Source organism: Botryllus schlosseri, chromosome 3 (genome assembly GCF_051294905.1).
Source record: "Botryllus schlosseri isolate E-star chromosome 3, Bs_hap1, whole genome shotgun sequence".
Lineage (NCBI taxonomy): Eukaryota > Metazoa > Chordata > Ascidiacea > Stolidobranchia > Styelidae > Botryllus > Botryllus schlosseri.
Genome location: NC_137238.1, coordinates 12,934,644 through 12,947,774, shown reverse-complemented (window position 1 = coordinate 12,947,774; position 13,131 = coordinate 12,934,644). Strand labels below are relative to the sequence as shown.

General features: G+C 40.6%; 1 protein-coding gene across 1 annotated transcript in view; it reads left to right on the top strand.

The window, feature by feature from the left end:
• Positions 1 to 13,131, top strand: part of LOC145435805 (protein patched homolog 1-like) — a 60,095-nt gene that overhangs the window by 45,114 nt on the left and 1,850 nt on the right. The window contains exons 14-27 of the mRNA XM_080313078.1: positions 645 to 763; positions 1,274 to 1,424; positions 1,873 to 2,115; positions 3,148 to 3,426; positions 5,441 to 5,615; positions 5,947 to 6,081; positions 6,903 to 7,087; positions 7,769 to 7,988; positions 8,583 to 8,812; positions 9,546 to 9,709; positions 10,432 to 10,548; positions 11,056 to 11,268; positions 11,505 to 11,832; positions 12,316 to 12,477. Of these exons, the coding sequence (XP_080169204.1) occupies positions 645 to 763; positions 1,274 to 1,424; positions 1,873 to 2,115; positions 3,148 to 3,426; positions 5,441 to 5,615; positions 5,947 to 6,081; positions 6,903 to 7,087; positions 7,769 to 7,988; positions 8,583 to 8,812; positions 9,546 to 9,709; positions 10,432 to 10,548; positions 11,056 to 11,268; positions 11,505 to 11,832; positions 12,316 to 12,477 (2,721 nt within the window). The remainder of the gene's footprint in view (positions 1 to 644; positions 764 to 1,273; positions 1,425 to 1,872; positions 2,116 to 3,147; positions 3,427 to 5,440; positions 5,616 to 5,946; positions 6,082 to 6,902; positions 7,088 to 7,768; positions 7,989 to 8,582; positions 8,813 to 9,545; positions 9,710 to 10,431; positions 10,549 to 11,055; positions 11,269 to 11,504; positions 11,833 to 12,315; positions 12,478 to 13,131) is intronic.

Genomic DNA, 13,131 nt, shown 5'->3' with positions numbered 1-13,131 from the left:
TTCATTCGTACGATGTATCATTATTAAACTGGATAATCGTAGAAGTATTTCCAAATAGATCTCGCGAGATGTATATAATAATACTTGTGAACGTAGAATTGCGTATTCCGCCGACTTCCACCATAATGCAGAGTGGAAATTAGGTATACGGCACTTTGTGGTGCATCATTTTGGTTTCGCACCAATTTCAATAGACGAAAACGAGTAAAATACACCAATTCATGCGCACATACATCCCAGGGGATGGCCTATTCAGGTCTCACCCATCGGAAAGGGTTCGAAAATAACGTATTCCATAAAAAGATGTTTTCATGATTTTCACCTTATGCTATGCTAGAATTGCGATAAATACACCCGTTTTCCGCAATGCAGTCACGCTTATTGTACAGTAAGTATACAGTGTCAGCCGGAAATATTCAGGTTTATTCCAATATCAATATAATATTCAATTGTATATTGAAGTTCTGTAACTCGAAGAAGCTCTTACCTTGGAGCGAATTTTCAAATTTTTAATTGTATAATTCAGAAGTAATGACGCTTATATATTTTCAGACGTAACTTTTGTTATAGTTTCATTTTCAAGTCCTACTTACGAAATATCCCCCACGTTACAGTTCCTAATATTATTTTCCTTTCATTGCCAGGCTGCCATTGTTACTTGCTTCAATCTTTTTTGCGTGCTGATTGTCTTCCCCGCGGTTTTAAGTCTCGACCTTCAAAGACGAAAGAACAATAAACTCGACATCTTCTGTTGCTTCCAAAGGTAAGTCACCGGGCGAGGCGTCGCAATCTGAAAACTGCGGCGATTTCTAACGGGCAAAATCTGTTTACATCTCAGTGATTGTGAATGCATCTGCTGTCGGAAGTGTATGAATTTCTTGATTTCTGTGACATAACCGTGTTCCTTACTACCAGAAAAGTACTGCCCACATAGAAGAATGCTACGAGACCCTTCGTTTTATTGTAAACGCCATTGAGATAAGCACTCCAATTTTCTCGATTGGTGCATTATGATTCTTGGATTCGTTCTGTGTCCATTTGTACCCATTTGTGCAAAATGCGTGTAAAACTCTACATTTTTACCCTATTGTACTCGGTTTCAACGCACAATTGGGTACGAGAAAGTACCGCTGGTCCCGCGCTATGTGGGAAATATGCGAAACACAACTATTTAACACTGATATATTTATAATGTAGTATGTGCCGTGATGTGCGACCAATCCCTTGTACACAGTGAGAAGTAATGTGCGCTTATTGTTGAATATGTTTTCAGTTCAAGTGCCAACGACGTGGTGGCGCTAAACGACTACGTAAACGACGCGCCTCGTCGGTTACCGGACGTACGGTTCACGCGTGCGCCCGAAGTAGCGCACCATCCTCAAATGGAGTCGGGAACGACATTTACAATGCACCAGACCATACAGGTAGGTGATAAAATCAGCAGCAGTGGAATTGAAAGTCTGTGAAAGGTCGTATTGTGCCTTCGTAACATGCAGACTAAGGCGGTCAGAGTACTCAGTATTGCTACTATGTAGAAGTGGAAGTAACGCCGCAAAATGCTCCTTGGTGATGCTGATCGCAAAGCGGGGAAGCCATGGATACCAGTTTTACTGATCAGGTCTTTGGAACCCACGACATACCGATCAAGAAGCATCCACCATTACGCTATCTTGTCTATGCATTTACCTATGGTTCTATGTCGGAATAATATCGTAAACTTGTAGGTGACATTTTGCCGACAAACATATATGTTATACTTGTATGAAAATGTGACATATCTCAACTAAAACTTCTGATTGCTGGGAGTAATTGACCATGACATTGCGTATACGATCTCGTATTTATGCCATCCGATTATTATCTCTCTTGCAGGCCTTTTCCAACGATTCCTTCGTCACCTACCTCGGTCCGCGCACGGACGGCGCCTACGCTCCCAACGGTGTCACTGTGAACGTAATCAGCCCCGAAAACGCGCCCGCGCAATTTCAAAGGCCGTTTTCGCCGCCGCCGTCGTACACTCCGGGAAGCGCGCCCGTCACGCCGACTGTGCCGGAACCGCCCAGTGCACCGAAAGTGGCGTTTCAGGAGCCGACTGAGCAGATTCGTATGATGCAGGTGAGGATTGACCATACTGGGTGATGCAGGTGGTGAAAAAATGTGGTTAAATTTCGCAATATTTCGCGTTATTTGTATATTAGTTTCTTTGTATAGTTACTTGTTCATGCAGTTTGACTAACAATAAACTCAGCAAATTATATAGTTATATATATGATGTCTAGAGTTAATTTATGCGTATTAGATACACATTGTTATTTTTCTTTTGCGTTATACTGGCTACAAAAGAATATGTTTTTATTTATTTATGTTATCAATTTTATATATGGGACCAGCTAACTTGATGATCAAACGTTTTTATCGCTGGCCATCACCTCACGAAAAACAAAATTCTATTATTTTTGGACATAAACTTCTTCTTCAAACGAGATTGTTGGTTTTGTTGTAGCGCAATTTTATATGATATACCTTTAAACTTTGTGATCAACGTTTTATGGTTTGATATGTATTCGAAAGTTCAAATGACGTCAATGAATAGTGCTTACTGTCATCCAGAGGCGAGTGTGTAATAATTCCAGTGGGTAACGACAAATAAATATACCAGTTATGACTTACTAACTTGACACGAATCTAGTCGGCTAATTGCTGCGCTGGTTGCCGTACATTAGTGCTCATACAAATGCATTTCTATCAAAATAGTATGTGCAATGAGCTGAATCGCACCAATCAGATGGCGCCGCGTCTTCATACTTGATTTTTTAACCAGTCGGAATGCCTCACATCGCAAACCCATTTTAAGATTCGTCATTTTGATGTAAGGCCGAATATATCCTGCCATATATCTTTGATCAAACACGAACCCTGTACATTTATGTGACCACTTGGTGTATGTCCGATAAATGTTTGTAAATGGATATCCAACACCCAATTAAACAGATTTGATTCTGTTTTCCGAATACACTTAATAGATATTGGTAATCACCAGGCTCTTATAGGACTTTCGTTATGATAGATTGCAACGTAGCAGCTTTTACTCTCGCAAAGCTGAATTGTGCCTATGTTGAAACCGTAGTAATCGTGTAACATTTGCAGACATCTCGCCAACCAACTCCACGCAGAAAATCCCCGGAGCGTTCGCCGATCAGACACAGCAGACCTTCGCATCGAAACACGACTTCAAATCTGGTCACTCCCATGGAGAGCGTTCGCAGTTCCACGCATAGCCTCGTGCCCTTGCGAAAACGGAAGAAACGAAAATGGTGCTGCTGGAACGGCAAAGACTCCGAGTATTCGCAGCGCTTGCCGCTTTTTACGTTGAGCGCTTTCGCGAAGAAGTATTACGGGCCGTTTTTAATGAAGAAGGCGGTTAAGGTGGGTGTCATTTACAGATAGAGAGATGTTGCAGTTTCAGGAAAGTGGCGCGCGACCTGCGTACTAGAGACGGTAACTGGGACATTTTTAGCTTTTAGAAATTAGGTTAGGATTATAATTATGGCTACACAGTTTTGTCACTTTTGACTGGAATTAGAATTATAGCTAAATACTCTTTTCGAAATTAGATTCGAATGGGAATTATTAAAAAAATTGAGTCAAGTATAGTCCATATCGAGTCAGATTTCGTTCCCATAAGCACGAGATTGACAAACCTCTGTGCAGTAAGCTTGGCTTGTATAGCACTATACAGAAGGGCTGTTCAAAAATAACTTTTTTTTTCGGATTATAGATAGTCTTTTATTCGTCACATCAATAAATAAAGAAGTATACGAAACAAATATTGCGGAATAGACTGGGAGACGACGAGGGGCCGTTAGGCCTTCAGAGTCAGTCGCCACCCAATGGATTCCAGCCATTCAGTGATTAAATTGTCAGGTTACCATAAAAAACGCTGCACACCAAATTTGGTTCAATTCTAACTAGTATAGGGCTCCGCGGATCCAATTAAAATTTTTAATTTATACAGAAAAATTGAAAAAAAAAATTTCAAATTTTCTGTCAACCCCATGAAATTGTTGAGCTGTCTTCGGAGACGATGCAAAAAAAATTTGACTCAATTCGGACTAGTAGAAGTGGAGTTATTTGAGTTTTTCGTTGATAATTCTCCAATTATCCTTGATTGGTGGATAATCCGGGAATTATCAACGAAAAACTCAAATAACTCCGTTTCTACTGGTTGGAATTGACTCAAATTTCATTTGCATGGTCTTTGAAGACATCTCAACATTTTCATGGGGTTGAGAGAAAAATGTTAGTTTTTTTTTAAATTTTACGTAGAGCTTCTTGGAGGTACAAAACTTTAATATACAATTAAATAGTATATTCATATTGAAATGAACCCGAATATTTTCGGCTGACACTCGTCAGGGGTAATCGTCAGCAACTAGTAGAGAATTGGAAAGAACATTGTATATCAACTTGGAATCAACTTTTATCAAAATACACCAACCAAAACTCTGTCAACAAAAGGAGTTCGTGTATCACCTAAAAATAGTACATTGAACGCTCTCTCATTCGAAATTTCATGCTGGTGACGTCATATTTTGTGATACGATTGTTGATATACAATGTTCTTTCCAATTCTCTACTAGTTGCTGACGATTACCCCTGACGAGTGTCAGCCGAAAATATTCGGGTTCATTCCAATATGAATATACTATTTAATTGTAATTTTACGTAGCAAATTAAAAATTTAATTGGCTCTGCGGACGCTTGGACATGTTCGAATTGAACCAAATTTGGTGTGCAGCCTTTGTTGTGGCAACCTGACAATTTAATCAGTGAATGGCTGGAATCAGGGAAAAAAGGTTAATTTTGAACAGCTCTACTATACAGTTGTCTTGTAGCATTTTCAGGAATACCATAAATCAGACTACAATTAAAATGCGAGCTTACAAACATTTGAAAAATTACATTAGAACTAGTAGATTAAGGGCATTTCGCTCTAATTAGTCTTATTCGACATCTAGAATTATCTAGTTATCTCTTTCGCTGGAGTCTTATTCAGACCTCAAAAAAAAAATTCGCGCCACCAGCGTAAAAGTGCAGATGGTCAGTGGCGTGCGGCCTTGAAATGGGTTTCCAATTTGGTTTGGTTGTTCTGTGCTCGCGTGACTAGTAGAACATGGGCAAAAAACACCAAAATCAATAATGCAAGCACCTGCTAACGTCGCACATCGATGTAATTAATCAATAACCTGAATAAGTTTTCCTCCGCGATATATCTCCATGAGGATTGGTACATTGAGTTGTCTTCACCTGTTCGAATGAGTCTGAAGACAAAATTTGAAACCAGAAAGAGCCCTTGGCCACCCATGGATTAGGTGGAAATCAGAAAAATACACCTATTTCCAAGTCAGTCATTTATAGCATGAACTCTCCTTCACTTTAGATAACTGTCCTGGTACTCTGCGGTCTTTTGCTCGGAGGGTCGATATACGGATGCGTGATGGTGCGGGACGGGCTCGACTTCGTGGACATTTTCCCTCGCGACACGCGCGAACACGCCGCCGTGTCGGCGCAATCCAAGTATTTCTCCTTCTACCAGATGTATTTGATTTCTAAAGGTAAGAAATAGCCGTGAATATCGCGGCAACGCCATCTTGCATCGTATGGAACAAGCTCTCAAACTGTACAGAATCTCAGTAGCGATGTACTTGTATATTCCAATGTACATAATTAGGTTTCTTCTACTTTAAATACTCACTCAAATGGTGGCGCTTTAGACTACTGCCACTTTTCAAAACTTTTATTTCATTTCTATGCTGTTTTACGTTAAAAGGAATTGTATTCAGCGATCGGGCTCTCTGCACACATAACAATGAACAAGCTAACATTAACAATTTATTCGAAATTATTCGATTTCTTTCGAATGTACGAACACGATATCCCTTTTAGAGTTCGACTACGCCCATAAGCAACAGGAGCTGCTGATGCTTCATCAAGAAATCAGCAATTTGAGACAAGTCATGAAAAACGCGGACGGGACGCCGACCAAATTCTGGATGGAATTAATGAGAGACTGGTTGTTAGGTGAGGGGTTGAATTGTGGCGGCTGTCGTTGGGCGAAATCTAGTATTTAAAGGATTGCATTTCAATTATACTTAGTATTAAAACTGGAATTATCAATACATGGCATTTTTAAAATTCGATTAAAATTCGAATTATACTTATACATTTTCCAAATTAGATTAGAATTAGAATTTTTGAATTCGTGATAACTTGAATTGTTTTAGTTGAATTGTTGAATTGAATTAAGTTCAGTCCAATTAAATCATTTTCATAAGCATGGAATAGCAAATGTGTGTATATCGCGCTTGGCTCGTTTCGCACTATCCATTTCTCCTGCAGCATTTTCAGGATGAGAAGAATTCGATTAGAATTGAAATTGGAGGATAAAAATATTTTACAAATTAGATTGGAATTAGATCACCAGCATTTCCTTGATCCGAGAATTATCAACGAAAACTCAAATAACTCCCGCTTCTACTAGTTGGAGTTGACTCAAATTTGTTTTGCATCGTCTTTGAAGACAGCTCAACAATTTCATGAGGTTGACAAAAAAAATTGAATTTTTTTTTGAATTTCCCTAATAAATTGAAATTTTTAATTGGATCTGCGTAGTCTTGTAGTTGTTGGAATTGAACCAAATTTGATGTGCAGCGTTTTTTGGGGTAACCTGACGATTTAATCAGTGAGTGGCTGGAATTCGGGAAAAAAAGTTATTTTTGAACAGCCCTAATGCACATCTATGGTAGAATTCGCGGAAAATATACGGTTTTCATTAACATTATAGCTAAGACTCAAACACCTTTGAAGGGTTGTATTAATTTCTTTCTCGCGTTACCACTCAGATCTCATGGACGCGTTCGACGAAGATTGGACGCTTGGTCACATCAACGAAACGACGTGGAAGCCCAGCGCGTCGGATAACGGGAAACTGGCTTTCAAGCTTCTACTCCAGACTGGCAAGAAAGAAGACACCAACGATTTCGGGAGGATAGGATGCGCCCCGCCTAACTCGAAACCCTGTCCTAAGGTAGATATTTTCAAACGAAGTTCTGACTGCCTCAAGGTGATGTCAGATTGGATTATACATCAATTCCATGCTCTCATCGCTTTACCGAGATTGTAGGTTTGCCTGCATGCACTACAGACTAAAGTAGGTAACCTCATCGACTTCTATCACGTGTAGTTGACGTTTTTGTGTGGCAAAACCTACGTAACATTTTAAACTTTCGAGTTTACAAACTAGAAAGTAGTTTTGGGATTGTTCGCATAACTTTGACGGGTCAACTTGTCCTGACAATAGCAGGAAATAGCTCGTACGTCACGGTGACTGAATATTTAGGTAAATATCGCCGATTTCAATTGTCATAAGTTGTTATTCAGCATGTTTTTCAAATAACTCCTTTACATTTTGCGCAACACCTGATAAAAGTAGCAGTAAAAAGTTACTAAAAAAATAGAAAATTACCAAAACGTTGCAATGTAAAATTCCTACACATAGCTTAGAACACCATCGTACATAAATTCAGAATGTTTAGGAAGCTCTCGGAAGCTGTAAAAAATGTTGTGAATGTTCAGAAACTTGCCCTACTGACACTCTGCGATATCTTTGGAATCGCTACGTCTACTCATCGACTGTAAATTTCCATCATTACTTCTTCAGGCGGAGTAACAGCGCTGACCGCTTTGCTAACCTCCGGTCTTTCCCCAGGTCAACATCGTCCGATTGGTGTCAAAAGAGGGCATTATTCGCGAAGACGGCTTTTACAACTATCTCACGGCGTGGTCGCAGCACGACCCGCTGGCCTACATGGCGTCGCAAGCTCAAATCGTGCCAACTCCCGCCACCTGGGACGCGGAAGACGGCGGAAATCTGATCATCGCGAGGTCGAGTCAAATCACGTACGCGCAGATGTCGTATTACCTCAACGGTGAGTCTTTCTGATGTGATGCGTTTTCCTAAGTGTTAGGTACAATGTTTCAAATCTAGTGGTGATAGATTGATTCTTTTCGAGTACTGAAATTATACAATCATTGCCAACAAGAGTTAATTTATCAACGATAGTCATACTTTTAATGCTATTTTCCACCATGGAAGGCTAGAAACATCAATTGATGGTATCGCAGCATACGATGCATGTAGTATAACGCTACGCACATTTGTGGAAATGTCACATCTGTGATCAACCCACAGCATTGTCACAAGGTCCAATGAAATAGATATTGTCGAAGAAATATAATCGTTAATCTGATGTATATACATATTCAAAATTTCGAATAGGTTGTTCTTGAATACTAGACTCGACTCCAAGCTTCATTATTTCATTAATTATTGTATATCCGATTATATTTCGCCAGTTTTAATACTGAGATAATAATAATATTCCGAGTTGAAATGTTGTGGAATTATTCACAGGAAAATCCAATCGCCGTAGTAACCTAAATTCGGATACACTAATAGGGTCGACTTCCGAGTATAGTATAACCGTGCTGCCATATATTTATAGCTGTTCAATCTTCCGCAGACTTGAGAGAAAACGAAGATTTCGTGGAAGCCATCAATTCCGTGCGGGACTTGTGTTACCGCTACGCGGAGCAGGGCGTGTTGACGTACCCGTCCGGATATCCGTTCCTGTTCTGGCAGCAGTACATCGACTTGCGGCAATGGCTGTTTGTGGCTTTAGGCGCGGGGATCGTCGCCATATCGGCGTTCGTTTCTCTCGTGCTTTTCAATCTGTGGGCCGGAGGCATTACGGTGAGTATACTGTTGCTCCGCGTTTCTCTCTGCTCTTTACTACTCGGCGTAGGCCTACCACCTGAGTCATTATTGGCTTGTTTCAATCAAATATGCCAGTAATAATTAGTTATTTGCGTTATCACTGTACAATACTACCAATTAAAAGCAAGAAACACAATTGAATGTGATAGATGCAATTGATTCTTCTGCAGAAGCTTGTCTAACCGGAGTACGTATAACAATACCCATAATCCATTGGATGTAATGTAGAGACTCAATTAGATGATGGACATCAAGTCCAAGCGAGAACCCTTTTTTAACGAAGGTGCCGTTTTGACAGGCTGATCTGCATGGCCGCCATGGAAACTGTTTTCCCACACCCCACACATACTGTGCCAAGCATTCTCAGTATTCGATCGCGTTAGATACATGTTTTATGTATTCTGGATTCACTTCGATATCGCTATGTTATCGTGATTATTATACTGATGAATTAGTGTACTTGCTTAGTTATCTTAGTCACCAGTTTCTTGGTTTTCTTTGTTGTAATTATGCTGTGTTGTTAATACCAACGAGAAATTGTGACATATCCTTACAATTTGAACAGATTCGATGCTCAATATATCTGCTATACATGCACATGACCATAAGGATGTGAAATTGTTTGCTGTTCTCTGCGCCTTGAAGTTATGTTTTGTCATGCCATTTCCTTCGTATTGACTGACAAATATTCCGAAATTCTTGTTTTCAGGGCCTGTTTCTGTTGATCATATCCACCGAAATGCTCGGCTTCATGGGTATCGTCGGTATCAAGTTGAGCGCGGTACCAGCCGTCATTCTCGTGTCCGTAGTCGGTCTTGGAGTGGAATTCACTGTTCATATAACGCTCGCGTTCATAACATCGTGCGGATCAAGGTAATTCAATTTGTAGAAAACAAACCAATACTGAACTTGGATTAAAATGCTTGTTTTACCATATAGACCTATTGTTAATAAAATATATATGCAGAGTAGCTTAAAGTAGCTGGCATCAGAACTCGAGTATAGAAGTAGAAGTGACGCCTTAATCTTTAGATAGAAAGTGGTAGTGGCAAAAGAAAGTATTAGTGTATGTAGAAAACAACAGTCTGAAAAGCACTCAAGTAGTTTCAACGTGCAGATTTGGTTGAAGGGCCACAGACTTTATGTAGTTATACAGAGGTGGTTACTGGTTCTTTACGTAATTGTGGGGTGCATCTTACGGGCAAGGCAACAAGACTTGTGACAATGCAGCTATCTGCGATTTTCAAAAATAAATTCTGTTACTGTTATACGACGTCTGTTCCACATGAAAATATTTAAAAAAATATTTTAACGAAAGGTGCTTCCACGGATTACCGATTACTAGATGTAGTATCGAACTCTGTTGATAAGTGTAGCCATTACTGTTGCCTATTCCTAATGTGATGATGGGCTTTTACGTCTACTACTGAGCCGATGTGTCGCTAGCGGTGTTTAAATCTCACCCGTCTATAAAAAAAAAGTTGCACTTGCACATCACCGGTATAAGCTATTAGTACAACGCTATTCGTAGTGAGCTTGGCGGATAAGAAGGCGGAATATTGTTTATACCTGATCGGATTTTTAACTTTTTCCAGGGAGGACCGGGTGCAGTCCGCCCTCGCTCATATGCTGGGTCCTGTCATTGATGGCGCCGTTTCGACGTTTTTAGGGGTTGTGGTGCTTTCCGGTTCCGAATTCGACTTCATAATAAGGTATTATTGATTTCACGGTATACGTTTCTTATATCGAATGACAAGACGTGATAAACGTTTTAAAACATGACGAATTTGAAGTTCATCCGTTCTGTTTACAAGCAGAAGTGATGGAATTCATCCAGTTCGTTGATTGCGATTTTTCCGTTGTCAACCGGGAGTGTTTGAATGAATTACCGACGTTGACATATCCCGGCGGTGGAAATGACTTATTGAAACTAATTTCTCGTTCTTAAAATATTATTCATGGTATGTAGGCAAAGTCGTGTATTTTAGTGACTCGAAAATTCATGTCTAATAAGTCGACCCGAATCACTACAATTGCTACTCGAGTGTATTCTCGTTGTTCTCAGCTCTAGTCATTAGTGCGAACAATACCGAAATTCGAAGTCTAACGAGCGTTTTATCAAATCTAGAATCAAACAAAACCAGAGATCGCCACTGAATCCAGTATCCGTCTCATCGCCATGTCAAACACTGCATAACCGAAATCAAATGTATTTCCAGCTATTTCTTCCAAGTACTCGCGGTCGTGGTGTTACTGGGTCTTTGGAACGGAATCGTGGTTCTACCCGTTGTCCTATCGTTGATCGGCCCGCCGCCCGAAGTCCAGCCACGCGGCGGAGGCAGCCGTTTAAAAACGCCCACGCCACCTCCAACGCCCCCCGCGGAAGAGGAAGAGGCTGTGTGTCCGAATTGCAACAACTGCAATAACGGAAGGTAAGACAGAGCTGGTACATCGGGTATAGTACCTGAAATTTTCAGCAAACAAGTACTCTCACTAACTACTTATCAAGTATTCATGTAGCTTTAACCTACTGCAGCACCACTTGCTAAATTGGTTATGATTTTAGACTTATTCTACTTCATAGTTTGCAGTTTTTTAAGCAAAACAAGGCCTAGGATACTTTGGTTTCACTTACTTGGAAAGCGCTACTCTACCTTGACGTTTACAGGTTTTCGGCGCAGCACAACCATCCCTACGCAAGATATTCATCTCGCGATGAAGCGTGCTACGCTCCACGACCGCCAAGTCGAGACGGCTACTATATACGCGGGCCTTACTACCCGCCTTACGGCTACCCGCACCGAATGCATAGAACCGCGGACCCGCGTTTGCAATGTCAAGTCAATCCCGGGTACAGCCACCCGCCTTCGAACGGAAACTCGGGTTGCAGCACGCCCAGGACGGCGCTCAACGACGGGCGGGTGTATATTTGTCAGCCGGACGTTGTCCTATACACGCAGAGGCACCCGGGTCAGATCCACGCTCAGCACTGTGATGTAAGTGATTTTATCTACTTGCTAGGTTTGACCAGTGATAAATTGAGCCCGCCGGATATTCATCATACTGCTATCCAATTGCAATCAAAGAGCGACCAACTCATATCTCTTACCGTGATTTACGATTGTGATTTGTTTCTGACATAGTTGATCTATTCCTGCGGAGAATTCAGCATTCAAGTCGAATTGTATAATTCGCCGGTATATGTAATTGTCGATGTCTTCATTTAGATTTTAAAATGCGTTTTTACATGCCTCTGACATACACCTTTAGCACAGCTTTAGGCGCATGTGAGAGATGGTATATTTTAAAGTTGGAATAGTTCGAAATGAGTGCTCTCCTCGGGTTGTGTAATACGATCTGTGAGGAAACGCGTTCAACAAGATTTATGCATGCGACTTTATATGTATCTATTCTAACGCCCACCCAATAAGGCTTACCAATACGGCATGAATGTCATATAGATGCTGTCCTTTTTTCAGTCTTCGCGTGAATCTCCAGCGGACGCCCGGTATACCAACAATCGCAAAGATCATGATCTTGTACTCGGCGACGAATCGGCCGGACCTTCCAACCACCCCAGTCAACCTATAGCCACAGTGACGTCGTCTATTACGTTAAAAGTCGTGCATCCTAGACACCAGGTGGGAATTATTGAAAGTCAATTTATAATTCAATTTTATAATCATTCTCAGCAAATAAATTTAATGTCATCTATTTTTTTCTGACAATTATGATTGTCCGCGCTTTATTGCTGATTGCCGTTGTCAAATATCAGCATGACAGATGCATTTAATAGCCAAGCTTCTTCAATCAAAACGCGCAGTGTACTTGTACAGTGGTTCAGTCCCAAATATTGTCTTTGAATGTAATTAGTCTTGCCCTTTTTAAATGTATCGCCATATTTGGCATTACACATGCACAATGAATGAGGTTGTTAGTACAGCTGGGCAGAACACCTGAACTCAAGTCTAACGCTTTTTGCCAAATACAGCATGCACCTTACATGCACCTAACTATAACAAACCACCTAAGTGTTCACTTCAAATATATATGATATTGAAAATGGTTGTCCTATAATATATTACGAAAACCCTCATACCGAAATTCGAATATAGACATGCCTACAATTTTAAGAACAGCAAACGCAGCAAGTGCTTGGCACAGTTTACCTCTAACAAGTTCGGCAATATTCGCGAGATGGAAGATGTAGCAATGTGTAGCGAGTTTTATCTGTACGTATAAGTGTTATCCAAGTATTCCATACTGTGTCGTAATCAGTGGTACACGAATGCTTA